Below are 19889 nucleotides of genomic sequence, written 5' to 3' on the forward strand. Positions count from 1 at the left end.
ACTAACTCCTCCAGCGTGGAGCTGGTAGAAGTGTTACTTTCGCTTTCAGCCATGTTTGTTGTTACTGTGTGTGACGGTATGACATCATTATGTCAACAACTTGGGATATTTCCATTATGACGATATGATTCTTTTTTTCATCATATTCAAAATTACACCAATATTATTGTGAACAATACGATATGGCACACCCCTAATGAGGTCCAAGTCTAGACATAAGTTGGCTGAAATTCTGATATGGTAGGCAGTTGCTACTTGTTGTTGTCACCTTTACATATTCTTTGGTTTTTGAAAATATTCAATGTCATTACTGATGCTTACTCATCAATACACCTTACCTGGAATTTTGAGGAATATTTTATTATTCATGGCTTCTGCCCAGTTACATTACAGTCCAGTGCATCTGCAAAGTAGCTTCCCCAGACTTAACACCTTTAACAGCCTACATGTAAAGTCTACAGTTTTACCTGTAAGATTTAAGTTTATCTGTGATGTGAAAGCATCTGAAAAATCCCTCAGTGGTGGAGGTGTTGTAACCTTTCATTGTTTGCCAACCGCTGTTAAACAGCAAACGACACTAAAGAAGAAGCAGAAAGTGTTTCAGCAAGAGTTTGATGTGCGCTGTGGTTCAGCATTATTTCAACCAGTCAACCTAGCATAGCAGGTTTCTGTTCAAAGAGGACAGTTTTATTGTCCCCATACGGCCATGTTATGTGGATTCGTAGCCAACAGAAATGAAATGAGAGTCCTGACAGACACACATTCAGAGTTGCTGGAGAAAGGAGAGGAGAGAGAGGAGAAACAGCGGGAAGAGGAGTTTTCTTTAGCCACTGCCTATGTAGCTAACATTAGTGCTGATTTGAATGTAAGCCAAAATCGACAAGAAGGATCAAGATGTTCAGTTCTTCTACAGTTGTACTGGTCTACAGTAGGATCGTTGAAAAGATGGATACTGCTTTTAAGGCCTGCTAGGGCGGTTTTCAGACCCACAGTTGTTCAAGAGGTTTCTTACGCAGGCTCACTGTGTACGTGCATGTTTGTGTACTGCATGCATTGCGCTGGTCTGGCCTCCTTTTCAGTCACACTTCTCCATTTCCATGACAATTAGATTTGGGGTTACGTAATTTTTCATAGAAGACTTGTGAAATGCATAGTCTTGCTTCATGTACAATGACACAGCTACAAAAAGAAAGTTCAGTGATTCAAATGACTACATGACAACTTTTAAGGTGTGGCCATGATGATATCCAACTTCGCATCTGACTCTGTGTAGATTGAGAACTAGAGGATTCAAAATGTCAAAGTGTTCCATAAGTTGCCTGCGTCAGTAAAAATTAAGAATTAGCAGACCATGGGTGGGAAACTTCTAACAATGAGCAGAAATCTCTAATCTCGTTTTCATTGTGAGTTTTTCTCTGTACTGACCTTCAGCTCCCAGTGAAAGGTCATCTTCAAAGCTGCAGCCGTTCCTCAGCGCTCCTGTTCTCACACAAACACACACACAGTAATAAAGTTGTAAAATCCCTGCATTAACATATTAATAGTAACACGGGGTAAGAATAAGTTCTCAACCACTTCTGACACATAACCCCAATGATAACCCAAACCTAAAAACAAGTTGTGACTGGTTTATCAGTCGAACAGGTTAGGGTCTTCACAATATGATACATACACACACACAGAAAACGTGGATTACCTCTGCTGGGAGAAGCACTCTGGTCATCTAGCGAGGCTCCGAGGGGAGTCCTGGATGAGAAAGAGAGAAAAAGAGAGATTTATATATCCACCCAAACCATAAACTGACCATTAAATATAAGTCAAACAGACCACTGAGTGTGGTCACATCAGCTCCTGTCAGCCCAAAAAACAGGGCAAAACACACTGCCTGTGCCATTTTCATCATATGACGAATCACACAGAGGAGGTCAGTGTCACTGCTACATCAGGCTAGCTTAAAATACCTTTAGCCTGAGATAATACAACTAGCTGTCAGATAAGGTAAGGCACAGTCCTGACTAGGCTAGCTTACAACAAACTAGGCTACAGCATCTATTCCAGGCTAACTACTGGTCAAAATGAGGGTAATATCCCATGCTAAGCCTTGATCGATATAAGCAAACTATCCCAGACTCATTTCTGGTTGAATTAAAGTAAACAAGCTAGCCCATTGTTTATATGAAACTAACTATCCAAAGCCAATACCTGGTCAGGTTTACCTGTCCCAGGCTAATTCCTGGTTGTGCAACACTCCCAGGCTAACTACTGACCAGGCAACACTATCACAGTCTGTCTGGCTAAGGCTCACAAACCTAGACTAACAACTAAGTATACCATGCTCCTTCTAGTCTGGCTAAAGCTAACTATCCCAGGCTAACATGGGCAGTTCCTTAGATTTTACATTTAGTCATTTGGCAGATGCTTTTATCTAAAGCGACTTAAAAGCGAGGCAATACTGCCTGTCAGACTGCCAAATGTCTAAATGTAAAATCTAAGGCTAACTGCCCATCAGACAAAAGGCAACGGTCCTATGGTAACTGCCTGACAGGTGAAGGCACACTATCCTAGGCAAACTCCTGGTTAGGCCAGGCTACTACTGACCAGGCTAGGCTCAATATCCCAGGCTAAATCCTGTTCTTAGTACCTATCCCAGGTGTCCTACTAACCAGACTAGTTGTCCCAGGCTAACTAGATCAGCCTTGTTGACAGTAGCAGTAAGCCAGCGGGTCTGAGCTGCTGTCTGCAGCCGGACACTGGAAACTCTGAGCTGTTACACAACCTGCAGCTTATCAATGGGACAAACTTCGTGCCAGCCTTCAACAAACACACACGGACGCTTGTATAACAGCACGCAGCCGCAGTGGTCCCACGGCAGCCATGTTGGCCCCAGGCCTCTGGCCTGCAGCTGTTGCTACAGTAACCTGTAATTCTGATTCTTCTGGTCATGTTATCACATTGATGTTACAACATCATCGTGTTATGACACGTCAGCACTGAAAAGCTTTTGAGTGACAGCAGCTCATACTGTGTGTGTGTGTGTGATAACAGTGTTGACTCAGCAGAAAGAACCCCTCCTCTGTTTACTCTACTTTCTTTTTTTGGCCTTTCTTTCCGTCTTCTGTCAGCTTCTTCCTGCATCTTTCTTTCCTTCTTCCTTTGCGTTAGCGGCTCTATGTGCCCTATCTCTGGGCGTTGGTCTTCTCTTTTTATAAGTGTATGTATTCTGTGTGTTTTATGTCTAGGCGTTGACTGTGTTGGTTCTACGTCAGCAGCTGATAACACTGCTCCTAAACACACATACACTTTCACGCACCAGATATCAATAAACCATCAGGCAAGAAAACCATTCAGTCTGTCACTGAACTAGTCAGTTAGAATTTAGAGGGCCATACTGCTGACTTTTCAAATTTTAGTCCATTAACTACTAATTTTATTTACTGTACATTCATGTTCATCATTTTCTATTTATCCATTAGTTTTTGATTGATTTTCTTCCTTCCAGGAGGACATTGGTTTCAATTAATTTCTAAGACAATGAACTTGCAGTAACCTGTAACTGGCTGCAGATAGATAATCCATCACAGTCAACATTTAAGCACCTTTATATGAAAAATCTGCACTGCTTTAACACATGCCAATCAGATGGTAGGATACGTTGCGCGTCCTTTAAAAAGGTATAATGTGTAAAAATTGGCCAGAATTTTAGTTTAAAACATTCCCAAATTATCTAAAATTATCAACAGAATGTTAAGAAATAACAGTTTAGACATTATGTACATGTATTGTGCTGGAGAGATATCTACTGAAGTTAGCATGCTAACCAGTTAGCTCTGGCACCATCTGGCCCATACTGTCTTGTAATACAACTCTGTACCACAGGGGTGATAGTGAGTCACTATAGCGCCCAGTCTGCCCTCAGTCCAACATGAGAGGAAGAAGTAGCACCTGCAGTAATTGCGGGAGCCAAGCTGAATGCTTATGATTTTTTTTTTTTTTACTGCAGGACTGTTAATATGTCACTTTATAAAGTTTTAATATTTTTTCAGGTGAGAAAGTAACAACATAGACTCCCAATATGTGGTCAGTTTATCCAAATTATGTCTATTTAGAAAGTTGCACCGACACTGTAGGAACATCAGGCTGCTGCTGCAGATGCAGGCTGGGAGACATCAGCTGGTCATGTCAGCTGATCCGACGAACTGCACTGGGTTGCACCAACTATGTGAAAGCCGATATGAGCCATTTGGCATCGTAGCACGTCAAAGTAAGCTGGATCGATATTGAAACATCATATCAATAAATTAGGTCTCTACTGGATTACTGTGTTGTAAAATGGCAGCAATTAATGGAAAAATGATGCTGTGTGGCAGAAAAAACGTTTTACCATTAGTGAGTTCTGTGTCATTTTATGATTTACACCTACCCTAGGGGAATGTGTGTAAATATTTAGTTGTTACTTAGAGTTATGTTGTAACTTATCTCCATGGTGCAACTGCTTTCTGATCTGACGCCATAGCACAGATTCACTGTGAACAGTAAGCTTTACGCCATATTCAGTGAGTAATAATGGTGGTGAGTGGCTCATGCTTGTGTGTGTGTGTGTGTGTGTGTGTGATACCCCTACTTGTTTGGATCAAGTGGCCAATTCTTACACATTATACCTTTAATCAGATGGTCAGTGAATACTGTACCTGCATTCAATCAGCCAGCTGGTGATCTTGTTAGGAACACGCCCTGACAGAGAGACAGATGAACATGTTAAAGCAAAAACCAACAGACGCTGTGTCTAACAGTGATTACAACATGCTATAAAAATATTATAGTGGTGCCAGACGTCAGTATATAACTCTCAACATCTCAGCTGATGACAGTTATGGTGCCAGCTAGCTGCAATTGCACCACAGCTTACATCTAAATGAGCCACATCCAGTCCCTGTTTACACCGCTGTGGCTGCAACTAATGATATTTTAATTATTGATTGGTCTGTCAATTATTTTTCCATTTTCCAAATTATCTATTTCGACCTCCAATACCCAGCGATGTCCTTCCTTAAGCCTTAATATCTTATGGAAAAAAATGTATTACAAAAACAAAGTTGGGGGTTTTCCCATTCACTTCAATACAGTCACTTTTCTTAAGTCATCATCTAATGAACATTAGAACATCAGTGGACCAGCAGCTTAATACACTTCAGCATTAGAGCTGTGTTTTTGAGGCCAACATAGGCCAACAAATTTGAGATATCAACATTTTGTGGCTGAAAAATAAACTATCAGTGCTCTCTAGAAGACAAACTATGTAATGGAGATATAGTTCCCAAATCACCCCATATACAGAATTACTGGAATTTCTGTTCTGCTATTTCTTGTTACTTATCAGTCAACATATACAGAGATACTGATGTAACTGCAGTGAGATACCATTATCATGCTGATGTATCATCTGGGCCCTATTTAGCCCTGACAATGGCACCCAGCTAAAGTGGATGGTGGCTGGCAGTAAAGTGAATATCAGATACTGTAGCAGAAAATAGGATTTTCTCAGCCACTACAGGGTTCATGTGAAATATTTGGCTTTTTCACAATACAGTCGACATTCAAGGTTGTTTAAAGAAACACATTAACAACATTGCTTTGGTGACAGTTAAGTTCTCACCTGGTTCTTCTGAGGGTCTCTGAGCATCCCCTTCAGAGTCCGTCTGGCTCTGTTGGGGCCCCTGGGGGCCACAGTGCTCTGGTTCTGTTTCTTGCCAGTCTCTACTCTGGGCCCAGGCCCGACGCCGCAGACAGGCTATGCTGCAGTCTGACTGCACTGTGGGATCTGAGGATCAATGAGGCAAATAATCTGTCAACCTGAGAACCTGACCGCAGTGAAGTCATCAATCAGGTTTGGCAGGTATTCAACCTGACAAACAGAAACTACAACTGATTCATTACAAACACACACAGCAGGTGAGTCAGGCGGAGTGATCACACGCAACAGTCCTCGCCCTACATATCTAGACCATCTAACTGTTCTTTTCAACCACCTTTCATAAGGGTCACTCCAAACACAACTGAGGACCAGCCACACCAGCATTAATGGCAATGTGATATATTTTATATCATCACCTTGAATTCCAATATATTTGAAAATTCAGTCATATCAGCAAGGTAAATCTGTGTGGAACAGTCACTTAAAGATTAATGTTGATGAACTTCAGCACCCTAATTTGCACCATCATACAATAGCAAACCATTTAAACACTGCTAACCTTGAATTGACAGTCACAAAATAGATTAGCAAACGGAGGATGCTACTGTTTTAGGTAACTGTTGTGCCAAAGCCCTCGGGGACAGTTTACAGTCGGTCATGAGCTAGCAACTGGTATGGTGGAGAGTAGCTGCTCATAAATGTGCATTGTTTTTATTTTGCAAGCTAGATGGCTTGCTAGTGCGCTTGTGAGTAATCTACACAGCAAGACAGCAAGCTCCTAAAAAAAAATTAAAATAAAAGATTGCAAGTTCCTTGTACCGTCTATAATCAAAACGATTTGTAAAGAAATATCACTCTGCCACTTTTTGCTGTGATGAGGCTATAAACAGTGGTACAAAGTAACTAAGTACATTTGCTCAAGTATCATACTTAAGTACAATTTTGAGGTACTTGTACTTTACTTGAGTATTTCCATTTGATGCTACTTTATACTTCCACTCCACTACATTTCAGAGGAAATATTGTACTTTCTACTTCACTACATTTATTTGACAGTTTTAGTCACTTTTCTGATGAAGATTTGACACAGTGGATAATATAACAAGCTTTTAAAATACAACGCATTGTTAAAGATGAAACCAAGGGTTTCCAACTTTTTTGGCTTTTGATGTCTTACAAAAAGCAGTGTGTAGTCGGGGTCACATTTCAGATGTCTGAGTTGTTAAAAGGGATCTATTATGCTTTTCCTTATTTTCAGTCATATATGTAATGTTGCAATGTCAAATGTTCATATTAAACGTGGCCAAGGTGTCAACTAATGAGGTAAACTTATGTAGAAGTAATCCCTGTGAGCAGAAAGCACCAGCTTCAGACTCCTCTGAAAGCTGAGTTTCCACCAGTTTTTTCTATTTTGAGAGTGGGCTCATCTGGAGGGGGCCTTAAAGAGACAGGATCTAAAACTGCCTTTTAAGAGACAGAGGCTGAACTGAGGGGCTGCATAAAGGGCCAGTATAGGATAAATAAGGAGTTTTTTGAACTGGTAATCATGCAAAACTACTCTAAGGGAGACCAAAAATAAAATTTTTCCCTCTAAACTTTCAAGGTTTCATTCAAGGTAGGTTTCATTTCAATAAATGTTCAAATGATCCAATATTTACCCAAAAATCAAAGATTAGAGAAAAAAATCAAACAGATTTGTGTATCAGACCTTTGTTTTTCTTCTTTCCTCTCCCATTAATCATCTCTCGACCCCTCGGATTTATCTGGTGACCCTTTGGAGGGGCCTGACCCCTAGGTTGGGAACAACTGGACTAAACTAGTTAACTGTATATAAAATAGTTCAAACTACAGATGGGGGACAAATTAAAGTATTTAAGTAGAAAAATATCAGTCAGAGGGACCAAACCACTACTTTTACTACAGATATTTTACATTTTGTTATGTAATTTTACTTAAGTAGACACAGTGGATCTGAGTACTTCTTCCACCACCGGCCATAAAAGAGTAAAGTTACATTGGTACCCTCCTTAAGGTGTATAAAGAAAAGTATATATAAAAAATATAAATACATACAGTAATTACATACAAAAAAATGTTTTTCTTGCTGTAATCATTCCTCCTGTTCATACTGACCATTAGAAGATCCCTTCATAATGACCTTACAATGTAAGTGATGGAGGACAAAATCCACAATCCTCCTTCTGTACAAAAATGTATTTAAAAGTTTATCTGAAGCTAATATGAAGCTTCAGCGTCCAAATGAGTCAAATCAAACAGATATCTTTCAATGTTACAGTCTTTTTAGTGCCAAAGTCCCTCTTTTTGTTACTATATTTCCACCGCAGCTCAACAGGGAAACACTGTCTGAGGAAACACAAAGAGGGAATTTGATGCTAAAAAGACTGTAAATGTGTCAGATATCCACTTGATATGACTAACTCAGACTGCTGAAGCCTCATACAAGCTTCACATCAACTTTTAAATGCATTTTTGCATAAAATGACTGTGTGGACACACTGTGGAATGTTGGCCTTTATCACTTACACTGAAAGCATGTTTGAAGGGGATCTTTTAATAGCCGGTATGAACAGGAGGAATGATAACAACGAGGAAAACCTCTTTCACTGTTCATATGGACACATGACTGTTGTTTAAAGACACTTGAAAAATGGTGAACCTGTCTTTTAAGGATGGCTCTAGAGGAAAGGTCATGGGGTCATTAAAACAGGATTGAAATTGTCCATTTTACAGCTTTTTTCTTTAAGCGGTCTTGTTGTTTTGTTTGTAATTTATTGATAATTTTTAAAAACTCAAATACCTGTACATGCATCTTAACTTGATATTTTTAATGCTCTTTTGTGTCATGTACGGCAGTTTTCTTAGCATGTTGTTGTTGTCTGTAGGTTTTTACGCTGTCTTCTGGGATAGGCCTCTTTTGAAAAATAGATTTTAACCTCGGTAAGACTTTAACCTGGTTACATGAAGGAAAAGCATCCTTCGTTCAGCCTGCAGTTGATCCTGAAGGATCCTGCTGAACAGATGTACAGGCTGACCAACATCATCATTTGCCAGCAAAGACATAAACCCTCTGAGCACAATGTGTCATGTGGACAAAGTAATACTGAAAGATGAAAGAATTATGGAATCCAATTTGTTTGTTTCCATTTAAACAAAGCACTTCCTGCAGCTGCTTCAAAGTAACAACCAAATATACAGCTAGGAGTATCGATTGTGGCTTATAATGTGTTGAGTTACAGTAACTCAGGTAGCTTAGCTTATATAGCTTATAGGTTGTTTCCACTGCTGTAACTTCCAGGGGATCAAAAACCTTTAGAGGAACTCAGGGACTTAACCTTTGTTACAGCTGGAGGAACAAGGAGATACATTTATTTTGCGTATGATAGTATACCCATTCAAACCAACCCAGTGATGCGTACTATACAGTAGATACAAAATACAGCATGACAACACTGTGTTTCAGTGGCTCACGTTTTATTATTCCTTCACCGGTCTACTTTGCCTAATCGGCACGGCTCTTCTGATGCAGTGGAAACATAAAATACAGTAAAGGTTTAGTTCCTCTGGTTCCATACTTCCTGGAAATGTTTGGTCGAAAACGGCTATTAGTTACATTTTAACCAAGATAAGAAGTTAGTCAATTTTGAGGCAGAACAAAATATTATCCACTGCTAGACTGCCATGAAACTATTGGGCAGATTCATATTCACTTGTATTGTATTATTAACAGTTACAGAAACCCCTGCCCCACCCACCCACCCACACAAACACACACACACACACACAAAACAGTCAGTGTTTCATCAGACGTGTGTGTGTGTGTGTGTGTGCAAATAGGAAAACCCACCTGTACCAGTGCTGGTGTCCATTCCCAGAGCTCCACTCTCCATATCTGCCTGCTGTGTGTGTGGTTCAGGTCAGTCAGAGAAGACTGACGACTCTACAGCAACATCAGCAAAAGGTAACACACCTGGGGAGAGCGAGAGAGAGAGAGACAGAGAGACAGGCACAGGCCTTTATTTTGATGACCAAATTACCCACACTGAGACCAGCTGTGATTACACACACACACACGCACAGCTGTCAAAAAGAACAGCCATGAAATTTTGTACAGACATTAATGGTTCCCAGAGGATGAATCCTACTGACTTTGGTGATCTCTAGCACAGTGTTACTCATTGCGCAACCTGCAAAGCTTTAATTGGTGGCTTGCATCACAGTTAATAATTATGATAATGCAGCTAATGCACATAATTCACCAGGATTGCAACAACAAACTCCAAATATAACATGAAGAAAGTCAAGGAAATGCATGCCTGCTTCCGCTCATCCCATTAAGGTAAACCTGTTCAATTCAGATTGTATTGGCTGCATTATATATTGTGTGTCATGGGATGACAAATTAGGAGGCAGATTTACTTCATGGTTAGGGTGGCTTTTGGTGTTTTTGCAACAGACGTGGCTCTCCTATTGACTGTCTCCTGCCAGTATGGCTCCCATGCAAAGTGAAGACCTGTAGTGAAGACCACTGCTCTAGTGCATACATACTCAACAGACAAACTCCAGTCCACATCCAGACCGAATAGGAATTAATCTGGACCGTGAACAAAATTTAACCACAACCTGACAGGGACCACTTTTAAGTGATAGGCCTACATCACTATCACATACCATCACCTGCCATCATGCAGCTAGTTGATAGTCGCCGCAGTTAGCAAGGTTGTTGTCAGATATAGGAACTCCAGTTGAAAATAAGAAAGGTTGCAAGTGAAAAACTGTGTTTAAGGATAAGTGGACTGAGATATACGCCTGAGGGAAGTACAAGACCATTGTTCTTGATTTGCAATGAAACAGTGGCCATTATGAAGAGTGGTACTGTAAAACACCACTATGACACCAAACAGGTCTGTTTTAAACACCACTATCCCAAAAAAACAAGGAGGTAAGAACCACAAAACTGAATCAGTTGAAGTCGTCATATCAACACTCCAGCAGAATCATTGTAAAATCAAACATTTTCAACAATGAATACAGTGAAGTACTCACTAATGAACATTTACACTAGTGTCTCCTGGCCTTCACACCTTTTGTGCCCAAGTTTGAAGATGTCACTTCTCCCATTAATACAGAAATGCTATTCATGTACAGACTTCTGGAGTTTTTGTACTGAAATATCATCATTTAATGCATCATTACTTGACCTATGATGTGGTGGGAATTTGGTAAGTGGACCTCTAAGACTTGTATTTGAGTAACCCTGCTCTATTATCACAATGAGGTTGACATTGGTTGTTTTGAGTGAAATCTCTGAACAACTATTGGATGGATTTACATAAAATTTAGTTCAAACACCAAGATGAATTGTAAGAACTTTGGTGATTCTCTGACTTTTCCTGGAGTGTCCTTGTTAAGTCAATTTTGTCCAGTACTTTAGTTTATGATCAACTACTGTAAAACTAATGACATTTCCATCAACCTCAGCAGTACTTTTGAGTTTAGAGGTAATTAGCAAATGTTAGAATCCAAAAACTTGGAAAGTTTTAAACTCCGTAAATACATGAACTCTTACCCGGTAGTCTCATCTGAGTAATGAATGACTTGATCAAGACAATAACTTGACAACAATTTTTCCAATCAGTCATTTAAGAGAACTATAAAGCAAAAAGAATCCTCTGGCACCAGTTTCTCCAATGTGAGGATTTGATGCTTGTGTCCATTTTATATCATTCTTAATTGAGTATGTTCAGGATTGGGACTGTTGGACAAAACAAGACTTCACCTTGGACAGTTTTTACTATTTTCTGACATTTTGTAGATTAAATTACAATATCAACAGATTAATTGTTAATAAAAATAAATATTAGCAGCATTCTTTCTGGTCCAAGTTGTTTATTTCAGTTAGAGTAAAGTTCTCAAGCTTTCCTGTTGTCACACACACACATGAAAAAACTCATTCTCTCAGTCTCAGGCAAACTGCTGGCTGAGTCCCAGCAGCCGACTGTTCATACCAACAGGAACGAGATCACAGTTTATGTACAGCAATATAATAATATTGTGCGTCATTTGGTTACATGGTTGCTAATAATAGCTAACATGCAGAATGAGTCACAGAGTAATTTACTGAAATCAAACTCCATATGAACACATGAACAAGATGATATCAACATAGCAACAAGACTAGGTCAAAACCCAGTCTATGGCAAGACCGTGTATGAAATGCTAGAGGGCTTTGAGTTTGAAATGATGGCTACATGATGTGGTGACACTCAGCTGAGGTGACTAATGAAGTTACACCATTGGTCAACTGAGTGTTTGAAGGCCAACCAATGATATAACTTCATCAGTCAGTCAGTTAGGGACAGACATTTGCGTTTATAGGGCAGGGCCCCCTGATGAAGTCAAGCCAAAAAGATAATGAGATGATGAGGAGAAACCTAAAGCACAGAGGTAAACATAGTAAAATACAGATGGAGAAACAATGATGGAGAGGAGGAGGGAGAAAAAAAGTGGAGCATGCAGCCAAATCTAAATGAGAACGTGTGAAACAGGAAACGAGTGTTTAGAATGAAGAACAGAATGACTTCCTGTCCGAGAGAGGGAGATAGGGGGTTGAGGGAGGGATAGATTTATTTTTAGATCACTCTTCCAAATGCAAAACAAACTGGAATGTTAGAAAACAACAACACACGCAGACTGTGTGCCGATAGTGAGTCTTTATCATATGTAAGTGAACACATGAGTACTAGTGACAAGCCGGTCAACTGTTTTTCACCCTCATCACATCCTCAGAATCTATCAGTATCAAACACTCTGCTCCTGTAGTCTTAAAGGAGGCTTTAACAAATATGCATCCCTCATATCCGTCCCTCACAGAGAACAGAAGCTGTGTGTGTTTGGATTCTGTCAGTTTCAAAGGATTTCAGGTTGACAAGTTTTCATGGTGAAAAAAACATCACAACATCCATAGAAAGGGCTGGGTATCTGACTTTTGAGTACAGACCAGAATGTGTGAAGTATGAAAAGCTGTCAAGTACTTCAAATTGTCATTAAAAGATTGCTGGATATTTTTATATTAAAGGCGCCCCATAGTCTTCTTTGAAACAAACAAGATGGATGTTTTGTATGTATGTACGTTTCTTACCAAACCACTTTAGAATCTCTGAGGTCAAAAATGTTGAAAGACTGTTGCGACATCTTGCTTGAGACCAACTTATTGGGCAAACTGAAAGACTGACATCACCATCATTAGGCTCCACCCCCACAAAACAGTCCAGTAAACCAATGTAACATCCATAAACAGTTTGAAATTTCAACAACCTACAGCAGACGGGGCTTTAATGTTAGATACTGTGCCTCACACACAGCACAAAGAATCAAACATATGTCCTCACATCTCTAAACATTTATTCAACACCCTCGACAAAAGGCACGTATCTGACCACAGATCCATTGAGAGCGAAGTGATTCTGTTTACACTGCCATCATTTTCTTTCAATTAAATCATCGGCCTGTATTTACTGTCTAAATAGTATTAAACAAGACATTTTTATCGAGCATAATCACAAATTTGTATTGTTTCCACATGAATAGAATCAGATAAAATATATTCTTTTTTCAAAACCAGTCAGAGAAAAGTCAACATAAACATAAATTTGCCTGTTTATTCAAAGAAAAAACAACCAATTTAGCCCTCATTTATTACATCTGTGGTGTTCTTGACATTACTAACTGTGAAATATAATCATGACATACATAAGTTGCTTTATATTTATTGATAACAGTGAAAAGTTGGTCAGTTACTGCACTAAATAATGATAAACTGCTGTTTAGTCGCATCTCACAATGTTTTGATTGACAATAGATACTGTTGATGTTGCTTGGTAGCTGCTTTAGCTAATGTTAACATTAGCTTCACAGACTGAAAGAACAGACGGTTTTACAACCCTGAATCCCAGGGGGATGAGTATCGTTAGGATTTAATCAATACTACTACTAATATCGATACTCCTTATTGGCCCAGTTCTTTATTAATACTCTTATTGGTTCTTTTTAATAACTAAAGAATTGCTTTTTAAAAAAAAATATATTAATTTAAAGGACCATGGTATTCGGTTGGTTGCAATCTGCAACCTCACGACCAGATGCCACTGAATTCTAAACAATGGTCTTTAAAAAAGAATAAATTCAGTGAATCCATGTGAATGCAGCATTACTGCTTTCATTATTGTTACAATACAGTCTATTATTAGAATGGATCACTTTAAAACGTCTACAGCTCTGTTTTTTGATATCGTGGCAGACTGAGAAGCACACCCTGTATCTTTTTATTTATAGAGCTGCCACTTGCAACATGTGTGACATTAAGACAATAGAAAACACTTAGGCATCATTATGAAATAAAGATAACATAACAGGTATGACTTCACTTTCAATTGGTTGATACATTCAACATAGTAACAGGATATGGGGTAAAAGTAATAATAGAAATAAATAAAAATAACTTAACAGAAAAGGTAAGCAATAAAATCAGATTCCTTTCAAACATTCCTGGAGCATACTAACTGTATGTGCACATTTCTTATTGTTTATAAGTTGGACAGACGATGGGCATGACCTCAAGAACTTGGATATATGGATATGAAATTTTCCCAGTAAAATTAATAAAATGACAGCCTGTTGAACTTTCTGGTTTTGTTTTCATAATATAGTATTAGATCCTTGGCTTCCAGCTTCATTGAATGGTTGGTTTAAAGTAAATTGGTTTTCTAGAATCCTGATGTCTACTGACATTCATAAAATAGATGTTTAGTTGTTTCTTCTTAATTGTTAATGTTATTAGTATCACCTGTGGTTATTCTATGACAAGTGAAAAAGGCCTGTTCTACATCTCCTGTGATTGGAAAATACTACTCTTTCAAATCGCGATTTGATCCCAGGTGTAGTCATCTTAACAGAATCACCAACATGACTTTGTCAGTGACAGCAGGTGGATAGTGTGATCTGATACTGAAACACTAAATCAGCATTTTGGAAAAGTTCTGTTTTTACTGGTAGAAAACAGCAGATCAGTGTATATGGGTGCACCGATTTTCAAATGTATTCTCATTAGTGTGAACACAACTAAAATGCTGCTGTTTCACTGTGCTGCTTCACAGTATGCAAAGATTTAGTGATTTTCAGGTCAAACTAGGCTACATTTGGTCAATAGGTAAAGGTTTTTAGACTTCATTAAAGCTCAATAACCACATTTAAAAGCACTTCAAAAAGCTGAAATGATGAGGTTGTTTATCAAGCAAAAGAACATGTTCTGATTCCAGTTTCTCAAATGTGATGACTTCCTGCTTCTCTCTCTCTGTTTTATGTCATTGTAAATTGAATGTCTTTGAGAAAAGCTGATCCACTGACTGTATGAATATCCAGTCTGTCTGTAAGCATCCAGCAGAAGTTAACCTGTTGACTCTGAGAGAAACCAGACTCAGAGGTCATGACTGTATGAATGAAATCATACTGTTACAGTCTATTTCCCGCAGCTTGAACACAGCGAACTCTCCAGCTGAGCTGACACTTAAGCCTCCATCTCACAGACAGTGATCAGTGCTCACTGGGAGAGGACACGGCCTGTTTACATCATACTTATGTCATTGTTACAGCACACTGAGCAGAGGCTTTACCTTCTTATCTGGATTTATGACCACTGATGATCAATAGCCACCATGAGTCTAATGACGCCATAAAGCATCAGAGAGATGCTTTCCTTTGGCACAGTCATTCACTGTTTATTTCACTGAGCTGACACACATATGACAAGCAGTGGTGAGAACTAACTAAGCACCTTTACTCAAGTGTTGTACTAAGTACAAAGTTGAGGCACTTGTACTATCTTACTAGAGCATCTCCATTGTATGCTACTTTACCACTATATTTCAGAAGGAAATATTGTTCCTTTTAGTCCACTACATTTACCTGAAAGATGGAGTTATCAGATATTTGAATATTCTAATTTTACGTAAAACATATGAGCATGACACATTAAACTGACAAGCAGAGGTTTAGCAGTAATTAGCCTAGATACATACAGTATATGTGTCTTTAATGATAAAATAATATAATGTGTAATAAACATTTGCTTCATAATGAGTACTTTTACTATTGATGCTTTAAGTAGAATTTGCTGATAATACTAGAAATAGTGTTGTGTATTTTTTACAGTGAAGTAAGATGACTTTTACTTTAAAAAGTTCTCCACCAGTTTAGCGTTGCACTCCTATAACACTGTCGGACTCATGATGGACATTTCTCCTTTAAATCAAAATCAATGCAGCAGAACCACATATATCGTCTTTTTCATCCGTGCATTCTTCTTCCTTGTCACAACTACATTGCCCACAACGCAACTCGACAAAAGTTTGGACGGAAATTCGAGTGTGTTATACTAGCAGCACGTAACACTGTCTCAAGTGATCCTTTAAGCAAAGGAACTGAATACTTCCTCCACCACTGATGAAAAATGAGTCAGTGAATTAAACTGCATCGTTAAGATCAGGAAAAGACAACCGTCGCCCATATCATCATGTTACAAAAGGAACAATTTCCCAGGAAGTCACATGACCTGCTCAGACCTGAACCTGGAGGGCTGGACTGAGCTGCTGTCACCTGATACACAACAGCTCCATGACCGACCTGCAGCCCCACACACAACTATCATCAGCATCATCACTGTCACCATCACCACTATCATCATCATCATTATCATCCACTGCATCCCACTTTTTATCTCCTGATATTATTCCAGTTTCCATTGTTTGTCATTCTGACACCAGTGTAATTTTACAGAACTGTTAAAACAATTTGCATCTCACCTCAGTTTTTTTTTTTTTTTTTTACAAACTAAGCAAACGAGACATAAAATGTGAATTAGTGAACTTTAGAGCTGCTAGCTGTTTCCTCTTGTTTCCAGTCTAACCGAGCTAACCGGCTCCTGGTTGTAGCTTCATATTTAACAGACAGACATGAGAGTGGTATCAATCTGTCATCGAACTCTGAGCAAGAAATCAAATAAGTGTATTTCCCAAAATGTTGAATCATTCCCTTGAGGGTTAGGTTCACATGTTTTCAAGTCTGTCTTATAACAATAGTCACCTGCCCATATGAGTTGTTGTAATTGTTCCTCCTGTCCATACTGGTTGCATGGAGATCCTAAAGTGATTCCAGTGTAGTGATGGGGGACAAAATCCACAGTCCACACTCAAAAACGCATTCTAAAGTTAACCTGAAGTTAAAGGGGACATATTCTGCACAGTTCAAGGTCTATATTTTTAATCTGGGGCTTTACTAGAATATCTTTGCATAATCTACAGTTCAAAAAACTCATACTGACCCTTTACACAGCCCCTCAGTTCAGCCTCTGTCTGAAACAGGCTGTTTTAGCTCCTTTAGTCTCTTTAAGGCCCGCCTCCTGATGAGCCCACTCTGTTCTGATTGGCCAGCTCTTGAAAGCTGACCATCAGGAGAGACTTCCACCGGCTCCAGACGTCAACAAACCATGAAACAAACTAAATTAGATTTCACCACTTTTTCTCCTTCTTTACTCGAAATGTCAACTTCTCAAAAACATCCATACATGTTTGAGCCGAAACCTGATCTGAAATCAGAGAGTGGGCAACACAGACAACATGTGAAAAAACCTTAGCAACAACCTTAGCAACCAAAGCTAAGGAACAGACAGCCGATTATGGGCATCTGTGATGAGCCGACATCAGCGCATTGGCATCAGTTGAAAAACAAAGTGTTCAGAGCAAGTTGAAGCCCTGACTTTTGACTGGCAGGCAGCATTTCTACATACGCTAAACTCAAGTTTTGGAGCTTCAACCAAGTTTAACATAGATATCCAACATCATAACAGGATATGAATAACAGAAAACCACAAAAAGCATGACATGTCCTCTTTAGTATGAGTCTCCAGTTGTCTGAGTTAGACAAATCAAGACGACATTTTCGTCTTTTTAGTATAAAATTCCCTCTTTGTGCTTCAATAGCAAAAAGACTGTAACTTTTGGAAAAAAAACACTTGTCTAACTAAGCTTTGGTGAAACATTAGAATACACACAATGGGGACAGTGGATTTTCTCTCCCATAACTTACATTGGAATCACAGGAAGGATCATCACAGCCAGTGTGGACAGGAGAAACAATTATAGTGACCAGTAATGCTTTTAATGTACATATGAGCCTGTGTGTTGTTTTAAGACCGACATGAAAAAAGTGAACTTATCCTTTAAGTGATTATAATGAGAACTGAACATTTTTTTGATTACTTTTCTGTCTGGTGACTCGTTGAACAGTCAAACTACTATTCAATTCAGCACTACAATATTACAACAATGTAGAGTGGTCATGTCCGGACTACTCAGATCTGTTATGAGGTCAGTATTGACACTGGAACAGTGAACTGATTTGCATCACAAGTCATAACACAGAGAACTGGCAAACATACAGAGAGGAGACGGAGGCAGCAGGGGCTTACTGCAAACACAGCCACAGAGCTGAAACTAATTCTCATTATGCAAGAATTTCACTATTATTTTCTCTATTCATTGCTTAATTGCTAGATCTATAAAATGTCAGAATATAGTGAAAAATAATATCATAAAGCCCAAGGTGACACCTTCAAACATGTGACCACCAGACCAACACCCAGCGTTAATCAAAAAACAGAGAAAGCAGCAAATCCTCACATTTGAGAAGCTGGAATCAGAAAATATTTGGCATTTTGCTTGATAAATTACTATAATGGATTATCAAAATATATGCCAGCTAATTTTCTACTGATCAACTCATCAATCAATCATTAATCATTTCTGCACGTACACAGAAAATGAATATGCGAAGTAAACCTGAGGGGTGGCGAGATGATTCACAAGCTAAGAGAGAATTACATTTTTTATGACTTTTCTCCAACATTCAAGTGTTTTACCTCCTTACATTTATTTGAGGAAAAGAAACCCGGTCTTCTGTTAAGCAGCTCACAGCTCACAGACACATGTAACACATAGAACCTGGACAATTAAGGGGTGGCAATGACACACTGCTTGACTATACAGCTTAATGGATTAGCCTATTGATATGGGCAACTATTTTGATAAATTTCAAAGCAAAAATGGCAACAACAAAAATTCACTGGCTCAAGCTTCTTGGACATGATTATTTCTGGTTTTCTTAGACTTTTGTGACAGTGAATTGTAGATCTTTGGGTTTTGGATTTCTTAATCAGACTGAACACAAGATTTTTAACATCCAGCTTCACTGTTTCTGCTGCAAAAACTCAGTGTTTTCAAAGAAATTTTTACTTAAGCGCCCCAGAGCTTGTCTATCAACACACACACACACACACACACACACACACACACACACACACACACACACACAGTAAACCAGTCCGATATCAGTGAAAATAATGAAGCCATATCTTGTCGATGCGTGTCTGAAACTTTCAAATGAACTGTAAACATCGTTCGGTAACTCTTAAACACTAATAAAAACGAGCTCTCTTTACACACCATCATGTGTCATTAAACGTTTCATTTTTACAATCGGACTAACTTGTTTATCCTGTTCAGCTGTTCCTGCTGTGTTGCACAGCAGCGTACGTGTCCACAGTGTTATCATCGCCTTCAGCAGCGTAATAAGCAGTATTATTATCAGCAACACTGTGAGACGTCCTGTCACTCACCGTCATGTTCCTCCGCGGTCTGTGTCTCTGCTCCCAAACTGTCAAACTTGTCCAAACTTTTCTGAAAATACTCCAACATTCCTGCTTCCGCTTCCTGAAAGCCGCAGCAGCAGCAGCGTGGAGGGAGAGGAGGAGGAGGGGGCGTGTCCTCAGCAGGCTGGAGCAGAGCAGCAGCGCGTCCTGCTGGACTGCAGCATAGTCAACCATCATGTCCTAGTGATTAACGGTTGGGTTCACAATCATACAGTGTCTTAAAACAGCAGTCAGGTGTCCGTATGAACACTGAAACAGGTTTTTCTTGATGTAATCATTCCTCCTGTTCATACTGGATATTAGAGGATCCCTTCATAATGTACTTGCAATGTAAGTCATCCAAGTTTTGCAAGTTTTTCAGGGTACTGTTGGCGACCAGTGTACCCATAAACTATTTTAAAGGCTGCATTTGCCAAG

At 39.1% G+C, this 19889-nt stretch overlaps 1 protein-coding gene across 1 annotated transcript in view; it reads right to left on the minus strand.

The window, feature by feature from the left end:
* The window catches only part of itprid2 (ITPR interacting domain containing 2), a 51557-nt gene extending 31991 nt beyond the window's left edge, over positions 1 to 19566 (minus strand). The window contains exons 1-6 of the mRNA XM_067602601.1: positions 19440 to 19566; positions 9558 to 9680; positions 5654 to 5818; positions 4689 to 4731; positions 1697 to 1746; positions 1426 to 1479 (exon numbers count right to left, since the gene is read on the minus strand). Of these exons, the coding sequence (XP_067458702.1) occupies positions 1426 to 1479; positions 1697 to 1746; positions 4689 to 4731; positions 5654 to 5818; positions 9558 to 9600 (355 nt within the window). The 5' untranslated portion in view covers positions 9601 to 9680; positions 19440 to 19566. The remainder of the gene's footprint in view (positions 1 to 1425; positions 1480 to 1696; positions 1747 to 4688; positions 4732 to 5653; positions 5819 to 9557; positions 9681 to 19439) is intronic.
* Between the last annotated feature and the right edge of the window lie 323 nt (positions 19567 to 19889).

The sequence above is a fragment of the Thunnus thynnus genome, chromosome 11 (genome assembly GCF_963924715.1).
Source record: "Thunnus thynnus chromosome 11, fThuThy2.1, whole genome shotgun sequence".
Lineage (NCBI taxonomy): Eukaryota > Metazoa > Chordata > Actinopteri > Scombriformes > Scombridae > Thunnus > Thunnus thynnus.